This window comes from Zalophus californianus, chromosome 15, assembly GCF_009762305.2.
Source record: "Zalophus californianus isolate mZalCal1 chromosome 15, mZalCal1.pri.v2, whole genome shotgun sequence".
Taxonomy (NCBI): Eukaryota; Metazoa; Chordata; class Mammalia; order Carnivora; family Otariidae; genus Zalophus; species Zalophus californianus.
The window spans coordinates 65,484,901-65,505,700 of NC_045609.1; the positions used below are offsets into that span (position 1 = coordinate 65,484,901).

General features: G+C 42.3%; 1 protein-coding gene across 5 annotated transcripts in view; it reads right to left on the minus strand.

The window, feature by feature from the left end:
- Window positions 1-20,800, minus strand: part of SORCS1 (sortilin related VPS10 domain containing receptor 1) — a 562,053-nt gene that overhangs the window by 95,514 nt on the left and 445,739 nt on the right. For all 5 annotated transcript variants that reach the window (XM_027596992.2, XM_027596991.2, XM_027596990.2 and 2 more), the window contains exons 10-16: window positions 18,213-18,359; window positions 10,361-10,463; window positions 10,021-10,097; window positions 8,071-8,162; window positions 6,677-6,784; window positions 4,846-4,963; window positions 2,885-3,015 (exon numbers count right to left, since the gene is read on the minus strand). In XM_027596992.2, the coding sequence (XP_027452793.2) occupies window positions 2,885-3,015; window positions 4,846-4,963; window positions 6,677-6,784; window positions 8,071-8,162; window positions 10,021-10,097; window positions 10,361-10,463; window positions 18,213-18,359 (776 nt within the window). The remainder of the gene's footprint in view (window positions 1-2,884; window positions 3,016-4,845; window positions 4,964-6,676; window positions 6,785-8,070; window positions 8,163-10,020; window positions 10,098-10,360; window positions 10,464-18,212; window positions 18,360-20,800) is intronic.

A 20,800-nucleotide genomic window follows, 5' to 3' on the forward strand; every position in this document is an offset into this window, starting at 1 on the left:
CAAGTAAACGGCTTTAGGCTGAGAGAGTAGATTACGTGCTCATGAGGAGAGTCCACAATACTGCTGGTGGTTGGGCCCCAAGAAAGCTGCAGTTAGAAAGCAGGCAACGGTGGAAGCTCAAGCCTCAGTGCACACATCGCTGAAGAAACACAGCCACACGTGGCACAGTTTTATTACTGGTGATGTCTTTGGAGTGCTCTTTCAAGACATCTGGATCTACTAAGCATAGCTGAGCCAGGTCTCTCTGTGCATGCTCCATATGCTTCAGAGTCACAGCACAAAAGGAAATGTCCTTCAGGGGTGTCACGGGCACTCCCCCAAGGAAAAGTTTTGTCCCAGTCAGTTAGCATCGTCAGTTGGGACTAACTGCTTTAAATCCTCTCTGTAGTTGGGAAAGAGTCAAAGACTCTTCTCTCCATCTCTTCTCTTTCTTGCCTCCAGGGACCTCTGCATGGCCTGATATTCTTGGCTTCTGGAGGAAGAATTTGGGCACGGAGGATGACAACAAATTGCACCCCCACATGCACAGACAAATCGTAGACAGTAACCAGCAAGCAGTAGTATGAATTGGCCCATCTGTGTAATGGAGGTGAGATGCTGGCACACAAGGGGCGGGAAGGGAGAAACAGGCTTAGCCAAGGGGCCTGTCACCAGGCAGCTGGCACTTAGAATTCTGCACACATCGGCTGCACTTGGTGCTGGTTCAACATGGCATGGATAGGAAAACTTCAGAAATGCTGCCTACAGGACACCCGGCGTTCATTTCAGGGAATTACTTTACAAATGCTAAAGAATGGCAGGCAAGGTCATCTGGGGGACTGTCCAGGGGACAGCCAAGCTTAGAGGGAACATTTAGTGACAACCACCTTTTATTACACTGCATTCAAGTGGAATCACCGAAGCTCTAGCTACTGTAGGTGGAGACTCAACAAGGTCATGGTGAGTCTTCCAAAATATTTTTAGAAATCATGCACTAAATAAAAATCCCATTTGACCAGAAAACCTTACAATGGCCTCATTTATGATTCATTACCCACTTCTCAGAATACATTTCAGTTAGTGGGATGAGTAGCAGATTCCAATCACAAATGAATACAAGAATTGGGCCAAGACTGTAGGGGAGTGAGAGATAAGGGAAGGGAGAAGCCAAATTGCCTCCCTTACCCATGTTCCTTTCACTCTAGACTAGCTTAAAACTGGAAAAGAAACACAACACATGACAATGACAACAAGAAAAGACCAGCTTATTTTGGAACCTTGTAGAAAAGATGCCCCCCCCCAACAGTATTTTCAGGAAAAATCGGGGAATCGGACGTCTAATCTCACTTTTTCTCTTTGCTTCTCTACCAGCATAAATTTGCTCTTTACTAAAGGACGACTGTATGGTAAGGCTGAAGTTAAATGACTAAGATAAAATGTTAACCTCCTTTACAAACTCTCCTTGAATAGAGGGGATAAAGGAGAAGCAGTCAGAAAGAGGGATGGGATGAAGGACTTTAAAATTCCATGGAAGTTTTCCCTGTGACTGCATTTCAGGGTGTCAATCCTGAAAGGTAGGGCAGAGATAGGATACTTTTATCATTGTTAATAATGGTGCACTAGCTAAAACAGAAGTTACAGCTGGGAAGGCCCTTGCAGAATTCCTTGTGAGCTCCAATGTAACTGAAGTTCTATTGCCCTCTGGCTGAGCCCAAGAGATACAGCACTGGCTCTTGGCTAGCCTTGTCTACTAACAAGAGGGGAACAGCCTTGGGTTATCAGACTGAAGACTGGTGGCCGATTCTGGCAGGCCTGCACAGGACTATTTATTCAGAGAATGTCTCCAGAGGTCTACCATAAGAGAAGACTTACTTTTTCTAAGCCATATGATGTGTATTGCACACAGTATCTCAGCCCACTCGCTGATATTCTGATGATCAGATAAGTGATCTGTTACGGCTATACAGGCAGATATCCAATATTAAAAGAATGACTTGGTTTCTTATGTGGGCTAAGTTTCAATCATTTAACATTGACATATATATTCAGCAATTGCTTTCTCTAAACCAAAACATATACATAAATTTAAAGCAAAAGGAAGAAAAGAAGAAAAAAAAGGCATTAAATGAGATGGAGATGAGGCAAGGAGTTACCACCTACTCATCCTCAATCATTTCCAACCTCACCTGAAGGCCAAACCCCAACCTAGAATGGAGCAAGGGAAGCACCAACCTCATAGGCCAGCTTTCTGCTTACCAAAGGCTATAGAAAGAATGCTAGGGTGCTCAAATATCTAGTCCTTTCCAGTTTATACTAGCTGAATCCCGGAAGAGGGACAAGTCTTCTGTACCACCAGGTCCACAGAATCACAGATTGCCAACACCACTGAATCAATCCTTGCACTGAAGTCAGAAAAGTCTTCCACACCTTGCACAAGCAATCGTCAGCTAACTAACCACTGACTGAAAACTTCCAGGGACAGCAAATCTACTGCCTTATAAGGTGATTGTTCCAGTACCAAGAGGAACCAAGAATCTAGGAAGACTTTACCTTGAGCACGGATATATTTGCTGTCTAAAAAGTCAACTTATTGTTTTCAGTGTTGTTGTCTGAAGCAACTCAGGGTGGATATGGACTCTTTTTTTGTCCTAAGATCTATGAGATATGTGAAGCTAATTATCAGCCATCTTATGAATCCTCTTTCAGTCGGAAGAAATTCCTAGTTTTTCCATATACACATGCACGTAGCTAATAAACCGTGTTGTCTTCAAGAGGTAATTTCACAAGAATATGAGGCTTGTGAGAGCATAGGTGTATGCTACTATTATTTCAAATCTCAGCTTTCATTAAGACCCATGTGAATTTGATACACGGAATGACTCCACGGAATAACAGCAAAGCTTACCAGTCAAAATCAGCCTCTGTGCAGACACAGGGTTCAGATTCCATAGCTCCTGCATATTTTCCTTGCATACACTTACGCTCTGATTTTCGCTTCTTATATATCCTCTTTGCTCCCATGATGCATGCTTCCCCCTATAAGGACAAAAGGATCTCAGACAGTTGGACACATAGCTTGGACCTTCCCTGCTCCACATCAGGGGACTCGGGAAGATATTCCCAAGCCTTAGTGTAATCTGGACATAGGTAGCCTGCTTTGTGCTAATGGCATTTTATTTTGATGTCTAGAACCCTGGTGTAGAATGCAACTACAAAGACAATTCTAAGAAGCATGGAGGGTGTGTCAAAAAACATCCTTAATTCCTCATGTATTCGGCAAACCTTCGCTTGTCAAGGTATGAGGCACCGTGCTATGAGGGACACACAGTCAACTCAGACTCAGCCTATAACGAATGTGTTGCCAACAAATCTATGGTAATTAAGTTCAATTCTTCTATAATGAAAGATTTATGTGCTTGGTCATTTATGAGCATATGAAAGAAGAGTATTGCTAAAAAATATAAAGATCTATTTTGCCTTGATTTATTATGCCTCTGCCCACACAACGTTATAGCACTGATTTTAATGTCCATCTACCAGACAAGTGAGAGAACTAAACTCAGTGTTTCTCCACAGTAAAAGCTTTGAATATCACAGTGCCTGTGGATCCCAAAAGGGAAAATAACAGTGATGTAAATGAGCAATAATTTTATTGTTGAGTCTCCAAAAAGAGTATATGATTCTAGCAGATGCAGCCCCAACTGTCAAACTCAGCTTTCTGTCTGAAAGACAGAAAAGAGTTCTGTCTCTTGAACAAATTCACTTTAACTGGCTCTATCGCATATACACATCTTTATTAAAAATATTCCAGTTGACCCTTGAGCAACGCAGGAGTTAGAGGTATTGACCCTCTCACACAGTCGAAAAGCCCATGTATAACTTTTGATTCCCCAAAAACTTAACTACTAATAGCTTACCTCTGACTGGAAGCCTTACTGATAACATAAATAGTCAATGAACACAGATTTTGTATATTTTATGTATTGCGTGCTGTATTCTTACAATAAAGTAAGCCAGAGAAAAGAAAATATTAAGAAAATCATAAGGAAGAGAAAATACATTTACAGCACTGGACTGTATTTATTGAAAAAGAAAATCTGCATGTAAGTGGATCTGTGCAGTTCAAACCCATGTTGTTAAAGGGTTCAGCGTACTTAGCCTAGGTTTAGGGATATAATATGTCACTGCCTGGATATGGCGATGGCTATGCAGGGGGAACCTCTGCTACGTCCTTGGAGGGCCCTGAAGAATGACTTCCACCTTGGGAAATCAAAGGAAAGATGCTTTTAGCTAAGCATTCTGATACAAGCTGATCATCTGAGGGGCCAGAATGAAGGAAAGTGTCCTATTAATGATTCTGCATCCTCTTACCACAAGTACCTTGGAAGGAGGCAAGAAGCACTGCCTAATCCCCGGGAATCACAGGGTGACAAGGAAGGATTTTACTGGCACCACTCACCGAGGGTTAATTTTATAATTTTATGTCTCTCTTTGCATTGCTCGATAAAACTGAAGATCCTTTCCTCACCCCTGCCCCTACCCTGCACCCACACTACATGCTCAGATAAATTGTTTGGATCTGCATGCTACGCTGGTATTTCATTTTGAGTCGTAAGTCTAAGCCAAGCACATTTGAATTTTATCTCATTATATCCTAGTATAATAAAAAAAGAAATTACTTTACAACAAGCCATAAATGTTGAGTTTGTTCACTGCTGTGGAACACAAAACATGTAAGAAAGCAGTCGATGTAGCTTCCAATGTAGCCGGAGAGGTAAACTGTGGCCATGAGGACCCCGATTCCTACACCTACCTGATGCCCCATGCCTTCCACCCAGGACTGCACTTCAGCTCTGCGCCTCCTACCTGGCTGTGCAGCTGCCATGGTCTGTAGTCCTCCTCGGCACACCGTCGGTCGAAAACAGACTTGTAGTCCACTTTGACCAGCTGCCATTCCGAGCGGTGGCTGAAGTGTCCAAACACGCTACACAGTTCATAACGAGAAAAATAATCAAAATCGGAGCACCTCCCGTAGCCAGCTTGTGCCGGGTGTTGACCACGAGCTTAGCACAATGCTCAACGCATTACATTGAGCAGATCACTTAATCCTCAAAACGCTTGACGAGGGAGGTTACTGTTATTGGCTCCGTGTCACCCACGAGTAATTTGAGGCTCAGAGAGTTTCGCTAACATGCAAAAAACCAAAGTCAAACCGCTAAGAACTGGTCGAGTCAGAACCCAGAACCAGGTAAAGTCTGACGAAAAATCCACTTCTGCATATTGCACCACAAGAATGGCTGACAAGAAAAATAAAATTAAGAAAACAATCGCAAGTGCTGCCTTCTACGTGGTGCAGGATCACACTTCTGGGTTCCCTTGCTAAGGTCTGTGGTTCCCACGGTTTTTGTGCTGTTTCACCTTCCCTCCAGTCCCTGGGGAGTGTGCGCAGCAGGGCCAGGGCCAGGAATGAGAACTGTGTCCTGCACTCTGCATCCTCTCCTTACTCAAACTCGGGTATCTAATGGGTGTTTGAATCACCAGTTATAGCCATCTGTGGAGAAAAGCCACGAAGTAGCCTTTTTCATCTGCGTTCTGCAAATATGAAAACTGAATAAAGACAAATTATGGAACAAATTGCTAATCTGGGTATGTGTTCGGAGGGCAAAAGTGCAGCTATTGGGCATATTAAATTTTTGTTGATCTTTTCTATCATTAAAAGAAGGGAAGAAAAAATTAGAACTAGTATCAACTATTCGCTATGACTTTTAAATTTTCATTGATGACAGGGTTGAGTACTTTAAAACCTTCTCTCTGTTTTCCATGTCCAATTTTCCAGGGGAAGAAAAAAACCCCTCACAGTTTCATGTTTCAAATTCCAAGTTCATGTTTTGAAACCCTTAAGCAGGCAACTCATTAATCAAGTCTTTCACAAATTAATGATCATCACTTTCCAGACAAGAATGAGTGCAAATACAATTTCACAAGAACAGATTTTTCTCCCAGTTTTTCTAATATAGCCTCACAAGTGGGTTAGGTAAAGAGCCAGGGAAAAAAAAAATCCTTTGTGGGGTTTTGATCAAGCTCTGTGTTCTGCCTTAAAGTGAAATCATTCTTTTACGCCTGTGATTTTCTGTATATTGAGTTTATTATTAAAAGTTTTAAATTTATAGTTTATTTTCTATTGAAATAATCATTTCTAATTTCCCTAGGCCCATTCAGTATAGGAAGAAATAAGTTGTGCCCTTCTGCTGCCAGCCCTCAGTGTGGGTGTCCTAATTAGTAAAGAGCCAAGAAAATGGCCACCCACATTTTTCTTTCCCCTTTGCTGGGAAACCATGAAGTCAGATGTACTAACCTTGCTGGCAATTTCAAATTTAACAGTAGCAAAGTGACTAGGATTTGCTAAAAACAACATGTTTCTGGGGGCACCTGTGTGGCTCAGTCCATTAGGTGTCCGGATCTTGGTTTCCACTCAGGTGGAGATCTCAAGGTTGTGAGATCAAGCCCCACCTGGGGCTCCGTGCATGGCACGGAGTCTGCTTGAGATTCTCTGCCTCTGCCTCTGCCCCTCTCCCTGTTCATGCTCTCTCACTCTCTCAAATAAATGAATAAATAAAATCTTGAAAAGTAAAACAAAATACAACATGTTTCTGGATTTATATTTTGAGATTAGAAGACATCATACTTTTCCACTTACGTCATGATTAGGGTCTCCTCCCCAGGCTCACCCAGAACCCCATCCACAAAAAGTGGAATAGATGTGAAACTGTATTTGCTCCAAGATCTCCCTTCATCAAAACTCAACCTAATGAAAGAAAAAATAGCAGGCATCAGATCTCAAAAGAAAAAAAATTCCTTTCAGAGGAAAGATACTATCAGCCAAGAGAGAATACATTTTAAAAGTATCTGGGGCGCTGTCAAAGTGAGCCTTTTATATGAATAACTATTCTTAATTACATCAGAAGGTAGAAATACAGTTAGCCAAGCGATCTGGGACCCAGATGTGTTAAACAGCCATAAGGGGAGAGCTGCATGAAATGGGAATAATAATAAGTCTTTGATAGAAATTTTTTTTTTAATTTGGGTATTTTATTAGATCTTAGATCTCAATGTGACCCTCTCCAAAACCTCACTGCAATCTAGCAGCAAGCCTTACTGGTGATTCTGAAGAGCAAATGGCCTCAGTGGACGCACTTAGATGGATTTGGACCAGCTGCCTCTAAGTGAGCAAATCCTGAGCGGCTTCCCTCCTACCCTGTTATGAATCCTAGCTGAGTCATTGAGGGAGGGGGTACAAAAAGACTGGCTCTTGAGAGTAAGAGAGGTCTGCAACTCTGCTGGTCACACAGGATGTTTCCTTCGCTCTGCCTTTCTCTGTGGATGTCGTCCCCCAAGCTAAGCCTACGTGTCTCTTATTTCGGCAGCTTTCCTGCAGTCTCCAAAGTAACTGGCACCAGAGGGAAAATCACGCTTTTGGGTTTGAACAAGCTTGCCTGTGGAGAGAGGCCCTTTCAAAAACACAGATGAAGGAGGCTACCGGAAAGCATTCTGGAAGTTAGGCCTTGCACATCCATCTGCGTGAGACCTACAGGTAGAGTTGTGGATTGTCCCCCCGCCCAAAGAAAGCGAAGGAAGTAGGATCAGGGGAAAGCAGACAGAAGAAAACAGTGCCCTGAACTGCTGATCTCTGTGCAGAACACACATAATGAATACACGTTAAGCTACTCTTAACTTCTCCCCGTTGTACCTGACACGCCACTGTACCTGGGAGTGTGCTGAAGGAATAAGGAAGATACTGGAGAAGGTACTGACATATTTGAAAACCATCATGCAACTCCTCTCTCAGGGGCAGAATCGAGCTCAATCTCTCTCTCTCTCTCTCCCCTTCCCTCCTCCCTTCCCTTCTTTTATCTCCTTTCCTCCTTCTTTTGTGAAACTTCAGGCAATAATCTTATTTTAATAGAGCAAAGGTATAAATTATGTTCTAGTAGACGCTGATGTTTTACTACGAACACAGTCCCCATCTGACAGCCTGACTCCTCAACTGGGCTTAGTGGTATGGAGCCATCCGGTCCATGACTCATGATTTACCAGAGATGTCGAATCGGGAGAGACGTGTGCTTCATAGCAACCAGGACTCCACCCTGATCCAGATACAAAATACTGTGCTCTTCTTCAAAGATCTGCAAGACGGAAACACATCCACATGGACACACATCCACGCCCACACACGCCCAGAGTTCAGAGCATTAGTCTTCGTCTGAGGAGATAAATCCCTCCCGTGATAGAACAGGGTTTCCCAAAAATCTTTGGAAAGACAGTTATAAACAATGCTTCCCAAGGTGGGCCGCACGTACCATTGGAGTTAGATAAAACGATTTTAGGTGTGCCACAAAAGAAATCTGAAGAATTAATAGTAATGTATTCATGTTTATATTCTCATCTTTTTGTGGTAAGTTCTGTTGATTCCCACTGATGACGGTATCAGAATACTGGGTAACCATCCAATTGTGTATCATCTTTAGAAGGAAGAAACCTTAGAGATACTTCACTCCAACATTCTCCTTTTGACAGGTTTAGAGAGATGTGACATGCCTAAGGCCATGTGTAGAGTGACTCACGGGGCTGGGACTTGCCTCATTACAATGCCCTGTCCAGAGGAAATTATTTCAGTTTCCAAGTATTACAAAGGAAACCTGTTCTTGTTCAATTCAGATTCTCTATCAAATCTAAAGTAGTTCTGATCAAAATGGAATCAACTTGGGTACATGTGTCCTTTAGGTTTTTCTCCAGATGTGGAGAAATCAACTTGAAGTCCAGTGCAGACGGGCCGCAAACAATTTCTGTGTCCTCTCCATACGAGACGCGTGCTCTTTTCTCATGATTGCATTGTTGGTATTGCCTTGTCTGTGGCTACACTACAGACATAATTATTTTCCCCCTTGTTTACCTCTTATACCTAAGAGGTATCCCAGGACTACGGAAATGAGAGCTCTCTGCTTGGTTTGGGGTGCTGGAAGAAACAAAATGGGATCCTGGCTCTTGAACTGTTCTTCAGAAGCAGCTTAATAGTCCATATTCCTACATACCTACCTCCAAGATCAATATCCCTGGGGTTTCTTAAGCAAATTTCTTTCCGCCTCGCTCTTCTCAAACCATGTGAATCACACGGAGGGCCTACGAAGGGTCTGAAGCTAGGAAATGGTAACTGGACCATAACATGGACATCTCTGTCTAAAATTTAAAGCAGAGTGTTCTCATTTCTGTGTGATTACCTGTGCATTAGATTTCAATTTATGGTGCTTGCTAGTTATTGTATGATAATTAAACGTCAGTAGGTTATTAAAATATATTTATTGAAGTGTTAACAACCATGCATTAGGCACATATCTTGTTATGACTGCTAAACCTCATTAAATGTCCGTTTTATAAGCTATGGGTATCTAATTTTCATTCAGAAGAAAGAGAGGGAGCATTTAAGCTAAACACGTTGGCTTAAAGAGATTCCATTTCTACCTTTCAAAACATATGCACCCACCCTGATGGTTATTACTCTGTCTTCTGCACATGAAATTTAAACATTTCAAAATACCACCTGGGTAACGGCTGTTTCTGTATCACTGCATTCCTCTCTATTCTGACTCCAAGGCAAGGGGAATTTATGGAGGCAACTCAGTGTTGGGTATATAATCTACCCTTCAGACTCTCTGTTCCCTATACGATAACCTCTTTGGGATCCTGGTTTTCTTTGTGGGAAAAAAAATTCAGTCAGATCCAATTTGGTTTCACCGCCACTTATAAACTTTCTTACATAAAGGATCTGAAAAAAGGGTCATTTTTATTGAATGGCAAAAACTCACATTGCATAAGTATTTGCTAAACTCAGTCTTACTTAAGACTCTCATAAAACAAAAAGGAAAATAAACACACTGACAAGCTTTAGGAATTACATATAGCTGAATGAGTTCCCAGAATTTAACCAAGCTGAACAATGTTTATGTCATTTAAACCACAGCAACTAGACCCGGGATGCCTTCTTACCTGCTTCCAGGTGTTCCCTGCATCTGAAGAGACAAACATGCTGATGTCACTGTCTGATAATTCAGAACCGATATTACCTAGAGAGAGCATGTCACCATTAGTGAAAGGAGCTGTTTGTAAAAGCTAACAATGGGCTCTACTGGCAATCTATGCTGCCCAAGATGGACCGAGACTGTCAACACTGTATGTGAGCAGGGTTTTTCAGCATAGTTGTTCAGGGTCAATGGTTTAGGTGACTTGCAAAATATTTTTGCTTGCTCATTAAATTCCCAGCACAGATATCTAGCTTCTTAAAATAAATACAGTTTGCAACGGCAAGCCCACCAGGCAAGCTTCTTACCTGAAGCCACTATGATGCTGGGAGCTGTGTCTCGGCTGGCAATGATCCCTGATGTGTAGGGATTCTCGGAGACCTTAAGGTGAAGGTGTAGTGAGCAATAGGGCTGAGAAGAGGAGAAATGAGGGTCATAAAAGCATATAATCTAAATGGTCATTTTAAGTCCAGATTCAGAGCATCCATGCATTCATCCACCCATCCCATCCAGCCATTCATTCATGTGCTCATCTTCTATTCCACAGATATCTGGTGTCCACTAAGTATAAGACAGGTACCAAATTGGGGAAGGAGGGAGCATCTTCATTTTAGGTCTGATCTACTGCCTTGATTGCCATTTGGCCATTCAACAAATATCTTAGTACTCTATCTGTAAAGCACTAGGTGTAGCTTATGAAACACTTATATTGACTAAAATTTGGTCTCTGCCCTTATGGGGTAATTTAAAAAAAAATAAGATTTTTCTATTGATTACCATAAAGAGAGACTAGTGTAACAGCCATAAGATCAGTAAAGATGAAACATGAAGTTCTAGAGGCTGACACGACTATGTCCAACTTTGGATCAAGGAAGGCTTCAAGGAGAAAATGGTGCCTGAGGTAAAGATGGGTATGAATTACAGGTGAGGTGTTCAGGAAGATAAAGAACATTTCAGGCCTGAGTGATATCAGTAACAAAGAAAAGAAGCAGAAGAGTTGAGCCAGGTAAGACAGAGGAGGAAAAATTGGATATAAAGATAGGAAAAAGATTTGCTCCGTCTGGGAGGGATCTGAAGAAGTCAGTGGCACCGCTTGGCCACTGTCCATTGGAGACCTTGGTCTCATCTGTCCAGAAGAAACTGCATGACATGTGAAACTTTCCTAACATCTACCAGGCAATCAACAGAGTATCCATGTCAAGGTATTCTCAGAATCAGTATTATTCAATATAAAAGTCATGCTTTTAGACAAAATGCAATACTAATAACAATTCAAGTGAAAATTTAAGGGACTTGTTATCTATGTGTAAAAATCTCGATCAAATTCTCTGATTAAGATACCAACAGTTTTCAAATACAGGATAATAAATCTTATACGAATTTCATTTAAAACAGTTCTGGTACTGAGTTGTCAAAAACTACAAGTTTGTGTCTGAACCCACATCTCTTTTCATCTCTCAGAAAGATTACTTTCTAATCTTATCGACTTGAGTTTTTGGAATCACCAATGTATCTCTGTTATTACTTTCATTCTGCTCTGTAAGTCTCAGCCAGCAGATATTCAGAGAGCTACAGAGATACAATGATTAAATTTATACGGCATAGAGTAAACGGCAAACTAAAAATGAAGCGCAGGAATAAAAGCGGCTAAAATACTGGTAAACAGCGGATTGCAACAGGGCCTTTCCTTACTGCCAACGCAGAGTAAACTCTCAAGGGATAATGATCTTCATAAATGATGGGTTTTGCCTGAAAATTGCATGGAAGGCTTTCAGAAAAGGCATTTTTACTTTACAACGTTTCATAAGAGTAAGGAAGACTGCCCCTATAAAAAGAATCAGTGGGACCCAAATGTTTGGCTTCCTTTTGCCTGAGAGGAAGACGAGAATGGGTAGGGCTGTAGGTTGCGGAGGTTCCGGACAGGGCTGTGCTGCACTCAGATGCTAAGACAGGAAAAAGGAGAGACGGCAAACCGTGCCTCCAAGAAAGTTTTCCCGACAGCTGCAGCCTATCGGGATCTCTCCTTCTCTGATTTACAATGGTTTATTTGACCATGTGCAATCTCATATTATCTATTTGAGGTATGTACAGTTTTATCTCCCTAAGAGATAAACTCTACAAATAAAGAGAAAACGTCAAGTACTACACCTTTGAGTCTTCTGTGGAACCTGGCATAGAATCTGAAAGAGACAATAAATGCTTGAAGTATCAAGCAATGCTTTATATAAGTGAGGACCTGATAGACCTTTGTTGACTATTTGACTCAGAACAATGCCAGAAGTACGTTGGGCTAATGTATAAACCACATCATCAGATTAATGTTGAGTATCTCCATGGCATTCCAAGAAGTCCAGAACTCCTTGGGGATTAGCCTAGTCATGTGGGCCTTTTGTGTCACCCAGTAGAGCAGAACATCCGTGGCTAAGGCAGCACCAAAGTCTGCCATCCTGAGCCAGATGCTTGCCACATACGTCATCAGCCAACAGTCTCGAAGACTGTGAAGCTCAGTTGCCATCTGATCTGCTCAAGGGTTATTTGACACAGGGCACTTGCCATTACAAAGGAAAGAGGGCATTTTCAATTGGCCATCTCGGCACTGCTCTGTTGCTAGGGCTTTCAGAGGCTCAAAATAAATTAATTTGAGAAGGAAAGATACCAGTTCAGGCTGTAGCAGCCACATTAGAAGTGTTCTTTTTGGTGCACTTTTTTTCCACTCTCACATTTGCAGTACTGGATTGCCCCCAGCTGGTATGAGGAGAATATTTCGTGGCTTTTTATCCCCCTTCTTTCATTTTTTTCAAGGAAGTTATATCATCTACATCGATGCTCAAAGAAAAACAATGTTAAGTGATTCATCTTTACTTTTGGAAGTCAAACTTTTGTACCTGACCAGTTTTGGACATCTGTCAAAGTCATGTCACCAAAAATTAATAGAGAGGTTTATTAGAATGGCTATTAAGCCACTGCCAATTCCTGCAGGACGCCGGACAAGGCTCTCTAATTATGCACATTGTGCCCAGGCAGGGGGCACTTTGTCTGCCTCTCCTTTCTCCTTTCCTGCCTTGTCTCCAGCCTTCTTGTCCTCTTTTCTCCCATTACCAACCATGTCATAAATATGTGAGTATCTTTCCAGAGTTCTCTGCAACTCAGTAGAGTCAAAGTACACTTTGTCCCAAGGGCATCTTCCTATTCCCCTTATCTTTGCACATTAGGAAGATACAGCACTGTACACCGAGGCCATCGCGACCTAGCAGCTGACTTTACAGTTTTAAAATTGCCCTCTGTGTCTTCACGCATAGTCACAGGGCATGGCATATCATCAAGTGGTCAATCCTAGGAACATTTAGATCTCTCGTCTTTCATCTTTTCGGGATCAGGTTTAGCGTTTGAGGATCTGAGGCAAATTAAGGACGCTATCCCAAGAAAAACTACACAAAGGCAAATGCACACAGAGTTCTGTGTTCAATTTCAGGGAGCTCACAGACTCTTGAAGCCCATCATGGAACTCTAGGTCCCAAAGATCTTTCTTTTGCCTTATTCTTTTATTTCTTATTTTAACCAGTGAAATCCTTTGGCCATTGCTAGTGTTCAATAAATATCTGTTGGATTTAATTGATCCATTAATTAGCTACCGTCTTCTTAGCACTGTGGATGGCCAATGGAGAATTACTAAATGATAGGAGACATGCCCTCCAACATGAATTAAATCAACTTAAAAAAACTGTTAGATATATTTGAGGATCAATCAGCTTCTCATTCCACTTTCTCTTTTCCCCAACCTCTGTACTAACAGCCTTTAGGTCTTGTCTTCATGGTACTCTCATCCCTAAGGGCTCTTAATCCGAGTATTACACTGAAAAGCCAAATCGCACCTTTTATAAATAATAAGGCAGCAGCTAAAGTCTTAAATAGTATCCTATAAATCCACTCCCTGAACACACACATTTGCACTGTTTATGATCCTGAATTGGAACTAGAAATCCACTAGATTTTTAGTAAAGAGTCAATGGCAAAGAAGAGAGAGGGCTCTGGGCCAAGGGGAGATTCAGCTCCACTCCAATCCAACATAACATGCGGAGTCACAGCCTGTGCAAAGGAATGGAAAGCAGCGTCAAGAATCTCCTGGGGTAGCTGGCTGCTTAGCTCCGACAGAGAACTGTCAACTGAATCCATAAAGAAGTCACGGCTTCTCTCCACAGAACACTATGCTTTCCCTAGGGACCCAAAGCATTTGTCACAGGCTCAGCTCGCATCTCGCCTCTTGGGAGCCCAATCCTGAGGCTTTGGAGGCAGGCGGACCACGACCTGTAATACCCCATCTAACTGTACAATGTACTCTTCAGAGAAAAAGAAATCCTAGCTGAGCCCTCCGGGCAATCAGTCTAAAAGTCCTAAAACTACAGCCCCAAATTACTCTGGATGTGTTATTTCTATAGAATGCATTTTACCAGGGACATTCCGTTTGGGGCTGTAATTCTGAACTTGTTCCACATTTGTAACAGCCCTGCTGGAAAATCTCCTTTCTAATCACTAGGCTGTGCTTTCAGTGACACTGTCACTTTCCAAGTACTCACAATCTAAAAGCACTTTTTATCTCCTCTCTGCCACCAGCTCCCAAGCCTAAAGAAGGTTTTTAACAGTCCGGGTCTCCTGTAGCTCAAAGATTTTCTTTCCTATTTTGTGCCTTTGGCAGATTTTTATAAGTGATTTTGGTCCCTGCCCCCCACTCCCCTTGCCATTTCATTTCCTCAGCCTGTTTTCTAAAACTCAGACTGAAACTACATCGAACAAGTTTAATGAGGGAGGCAGGCCAAAAGACTCCTGGGTGCCACACATCCAGAGCCCATTAATTCATCTTTGCTGGATCTTAATGAGCCTACTGATTTTGTTAACTGTAGGGTCAACCTGAGCCTCTGAGCTTCAGAGATGGCTATTATGACAGATCCCTCAGTGTGGCTGTCCGTGGCAAGGGAAAGTTTCCACTCAAGTCCGAGTGTGAAACTCAATACCACTTGTCAATGGAGCATCGACTTCAGACAAACGACACCCATAACAACAACACGTGCTGAACACCTCCCACGTAGTTAATCCTTGAGCTGATTCTCTGGAGTGGCCAGAGAGAGAGACACAGATCCTATACTCATGCCGCTCACGTTTTAGCAGAGGGAGGTAGAAAAGACAGTCAACAAACACATGCCCTGATTTCAGAGAACGAGAAGGGTCATGGGTACAAAAGAGTTGGGCCAAGCACCACCTTCGAGAAAGCATAAGAAAACCTCTGAGATTAAGGTAATCAAGCAAGAATCTGAAAGCCAAGAAAAAGCCAGACTAGGGAAACGGGATTTTAAGAGAAATAATGGTGAATACAGGGCCTAAGACATAAAGAAGCATGGTGAGCTCAAGGTATGGAAAGAGGTACGGTCCTCTCCCAGGGTAGCCCATGTGAGGAAGGGGGGATACAGAGGCTGGACAGCAGGCAGTGGAGGCAGACAGGAGCCGGATCCTATGAGACCTCACAGGCCATGGTGAAGTACTGGAACTTTATTCTACCTGAGTTAGAAAGTCATTCGAAACTTCAAGTAAAGGAGGGATAAGATTTGAATTTTTAAAGGTCAAGTCGATCTCATTTAATACATAAAATTTGAGAAAAGATAAATCTTTTTATACATAAAAATACATTTAATACATAAAATTTGAGAAAAGATAAATCTAATCTATAGTAAAGAAAAGCAGATTTGTGGTTGTCTAGGGCCAGGGGGAGTGGAAAATGACTGCGAAGGGCACAAAGGAATTTTTGAGGGTGATAAAAATGTTCTATCTTTACTGTGGTAGTGCTCACATAGGTATCTACACTTGTCAAGATTTGTCAAACTATACTCTTAAAACGGGTACTTTTTTATGTATGTTTGACCTCAGTAAAGTTAGATTGCAAAAGAAAAGATCTCATTGGTTGCTGTGTGGCAAAGAGATTGCCAGGTAGAGACAGGAGGACCAGTTGGGAGCCCGTCACTGTAGGGCAGACGAGAAATGAGGGTGGCTTGGATTATGACAGTCCCAGTGGAGATGGGTAAGCAAGCTGATACTGCATTTATATTTTGGAGGCATGACAGTAAGACTTCCTAAGTGCGTGGGTGGCTCAGTCAGCTAAGTGTCTGCCTTCAGCTTAGGTCATGATCTCAGGGTCCTGGGATCAAGCCCCAAGTCCGGCTCCCTGCTCAGCAAGGCGTCTGCTTCTCCATCTCCCTCTGCCCTTCCCCCCACTCATGCTCTCTCTCTCTCAAATAAATAAATAAAATCTTAAAAAAATAAAAAAGACTTCCTAAAACTGGGCTGGAGGTGGCGTACGAAGCACTTCACTAAGTGCTCTGTGTGTCAGAGGCATTTGTCATGACCCATTTATGACGCCAGAGTGATCACAGGCAAGCCTCTTCAGGTGCTTTGGTTAATTCTCTCTCATGGGCATTTAATCTCCAAAGTGCATGGTGGGAAGGAGGACTATACCGAGAGGCACTGGTGCATCCCATGCTTCTCTGGCTAAGTACCATGATGCCCCAACTTGGAAGAGTAAAACTAGGAAGGTGGCTCTGTTATTTAAAATGCTACTGAACAGTGCCTTGTACAGAGTAGGTATTCAATAAATAACTGTTACATTTCCTTACTCTGTCACTGGCTTTGTGCACTTACGATAACAACCGGTTTTCTCCCCCTGTAAGTTGCCGGTAATAAGGGTAGAAGCTGAGTGGGAGGCTGAATTTTAGACTGCTTTGCTGACGCACAGTGACAACCATGATATCCTTTGCAACTAATTAGGTCAAGCCACGGCTGCTGGCATCTTCTTGGGTAGGAGGGTGACCCGCCCACAGCAGTATGAGATGAACCTGCAAAGGGACTGTTCAGACTTGATGGGACAAAGCAAGCTGAGTGTGGATAACATCAAGGTCAGAATTGTATGGAGAGTGTGAACACTGATGTGTGTGTGTGTGTGTGTGTGTGTGTGTGTGTGTGTGTGTGTGTGTGTGTAGACACACAACTAAACCCTTCATACTAAAATGAAGAAGTCTCCCCTGTTTACATACTGATCTCTCCTTTTTATAAACTATTTCAGAGAAATTAGCACTTATGTATACTTTGTTTTGCAATTATTAATCTCTTCCTCCCCTCCTTCTGCATCACTCAGTATATATTCATGTGTCAAGCACAGGGCAGCAACAGAGCTACAGTGAGGAGTGGGATGTGACCCTCTAATCTTGCATTTATTAATCTAGTCTCTTTCCAGTAGACTGTAAACTCCTTGAGGGCAAGACTCAGCTCTGATCCCTCTCTTGGACACCTTCATATAATCAAATACATAGATAAATTCATGCTCATCTATCTACTCAGTGTCCAAATGTTAGACAACTAAAAGAACGCCATGCTTCAAAGGAGGGGACGGTAAACCTTTTTTAAAGGGCCAGATAATAAATGCTGGAGGCTTTATAGACCATACAGTTCCTGCTGTGACTGCTCAGTTCTGCCATGTAAAGCAAAAGCAGCCACAGTGGGTCTACAACTAAACATGACTGTGTTCTAGTAAAACTTTATTCAGAAAAACAACTGGTGGGTCATCTTGGCTCCACAGGCCATATAGTTTACCAACCCCAGCTTCACGGAATGAGACATAGATGAACGGAACATATTACAAAGAGTACAAAAGAGGGTTTAGATCAGTGGTTCTTACCCTTATTTGAGGCATAAACTCCTCTGAAAATATGACTAAACACCTTTGCTGGAAAACACATCTACAAAATTCTCCTTTCAGTTCATCAGTTCTGCAGCTGAATTTATGCATCATTGGATATGTAACAAGCCATTCATGGGAAAGTAAGGGTGTATATCCCCACCATATATGGAAACTATTGCATTCTCCCTGAAACTACAATTTGAGGTTCTCAACAGAACTTGGTCACAACTCAGAATCCTTGATGTGAGCAAGGAGCCCACTCACGCCCTCCCACCTCTCTGGCCCCACATGTAAGGCAGCAGAGTGCCTGCACGCCCAGCCCTGCCCGCTTTTGTTCACCAACTGAACAACGAGCCCTGGAACCCACTTCATATGCCTGTTTAATATCCACTTCCAGCCCTCCGCTGTGCGGAACATACTTCTCCAAGGTGAAAACTCACCAGTAAGCAGTGTACAGGGTCCCCCCTTAGATCCGTGTCCGGTGCCTGCAGCAAATGCCAGTCTCGGCCTTTGTTATACGTGATGAAAGTCTTCACTTGGTGGTCAATCTTCTTGTTAGCCAAGAACATTCCCTTTATCCCTGCTACCTGGGAAAAATTGACATGGCTGAAAAATACATCAATTTGAGATAGGATATATTTGTTTACTTAAAAAAATGCGGACTGTCAAATTCAGCTTAAGCACTTGTCTTGGAGAAAAGAGAGGGTGAGGATGGGGGAAGGGGGTAATGCTTAAGCATAATGACTCCCTGGACTATGGGACAGAAAAGGAATATATCTTTGCCCCTTATGGTACGGTGGTTGTATCCTAAGTTGGATAGAAGCTTCTTATTTCCTCTAAGGTAGGTTAGTGGTAGCTCACCATCGCCTAGAGTTACAATCTGGTGCTTTCAGTTCTGCTGCTTGGTAAATGATATGTACATGGGGCTACCTTAATTTTATGTTAGGCATAGCACCCATGCTCTTAAATACTTGATCTCATTTAATCTTTGTAGCAATCCTCTTGGCTAAGTATAACCTATTCTTTTTCACGTATGAGAAAACCGAGGCTCATCCGGGTAAAGTGACTTCTCCAAGGTCATGCCGCCTAAAGTCACACAGAGAGTAAGTGGCAGACCTGGAATTTTAACCCAGAGCTGATGGCTTCACAGGCCATGCTCTTAACAACTATCTAAGTCACTGAGCTATCTACAGCCTGCGGCAATTGAAAAAGGTCAGTTTAAAGCTCATGATCCAATTGCTATTGTTCCCCCCTCTTTTTTTCCTGTAAAAAGATGGCTCTGTTAAGCCACTGGAATATACTGAACAGAAGAGAACAGCATTTCAACATAAAGAAGCAGTGGTTTCCCTGAGCTGTGCAATCATTCCTTCCTCCATTCCTAAAACACCTTGTTCCCACTGTAACCAGTCCGCATTAATTACTTGGCTCTGACAATATGATTGCCTTCTCTCTTCCATACTTGAAGAAAGAGGTCAACTGGGTAAGTTGATGAAGCCATGAAATAACAAATCATGACTTGTGTCCCGTATTTTTCAAGCGTCTTCGGGTGTATTAAATGCATTCATACTCATTTTACCCTACTTGTTATTATGACAACCCAGGAAGACTGAGGGCCAGTGAGAGAAGGATCTGAATGTGTGCAACAGCACAGGCCATCCCATTTAATGCTCACGGTAACCATGAGATAGAGTCACCGGCAGCCACATTTTGAAGATAAGGAAACAGAACCTTAGAATGAGTGGTTTTGTGGAGCACAGGTGGTGGTAGTAAGTGGACAAGCTAACAAGTATATTTGAACCCACTTATCTCAGGCCCTTTATAGGAGAATATGAACATTTATAAGCAGAAGAGTGAAAAAAGAGCATGAGTCTGTGCCATTCACCCAGCACTATGCCCAGTGATTTATATACCAAACCTCCGATATTCACTACAAACCTGCCTCATAGCTATGGCCCAGATTCTACGGACGAAGAAACTGATGCATAGACAAAATTTAATTGCTTATGATAACAGACAGTTGGGGTTCACATTCAAATCTGTCCGACTTCCAATGTTCTTTTAACAAATACAGCTCTGAATTTCTCAACTCAAAGAGGTCGGGTCTCGATCAACAGAGTATGTACATTTTACCTTGGCTTTTGACACGGTCAAACCTCATTAGTTTGTACCTGCTGATGTGGCATATGGGATAATTTAGAGTTGGGCCAACTTTGTATTCTTTTGGAACGACATGTTTGTTAAGCAAATAAATGGTATAAATAAGTAGCTGGGAGGAATACTTGGAACTACTTAGGAAAACAAGCCTCACTTGGGCAATCAACAGCAAGCGGTTTCTTATGCATTGTTGATCCTCGACAAATGTGGGAGATATAAATTCCAGGGGCACTGTACCTCCCAAGGATGGTATGTTAATTACGAATAGTATTTAGTTATTCACTATCCCAGCTCAATAAGGACTGCTCACCAGGGAACCCCATATTGGTTTTGCATATGTTCCAGAGGCTGTTACATATTTAAATATGACTAAACTGCCAGTTCTTTAAAAATGAAATTTCATGAATCAGAATTTTCACAAGTCATGCTCGTTTTCTCTCCACAGCATACTCGTCCATGAGAAACAATGCTGTCTTAACCATTCGACACTCTAGGTTATGGTAAAGCACAGAAAGAATGAAATTATTACCTATTCCAGTAGTTTCCTTGCCCATTTTCCTTCCTGCCTCTCCCTCTTTTGGCAAGAGTGTCAGACCAGGGTTGTATGTGTTTAGGAGCTGGTTCATTTGATTTGCAGAAGCAGTGACTTTATTGGCCCCCGACTGCTTGGCATTATCAAATGCCACTTGAGTGGAGAGCTGTGCTTTGTAATTCATCTTTGGCAGCCTGGCCCTCCGGTTTACCTTGGTGAATAAAAACTTGCCAAAGCAGGCAAAATGGGTGACAATAGGGGATGGAGCTGGAGTGGGTCTGTTTATTTTCCTCTTGTGGCCAAGGCACTGTATCTGTGAAAGTCCCATGTGTGGTGTCTTTT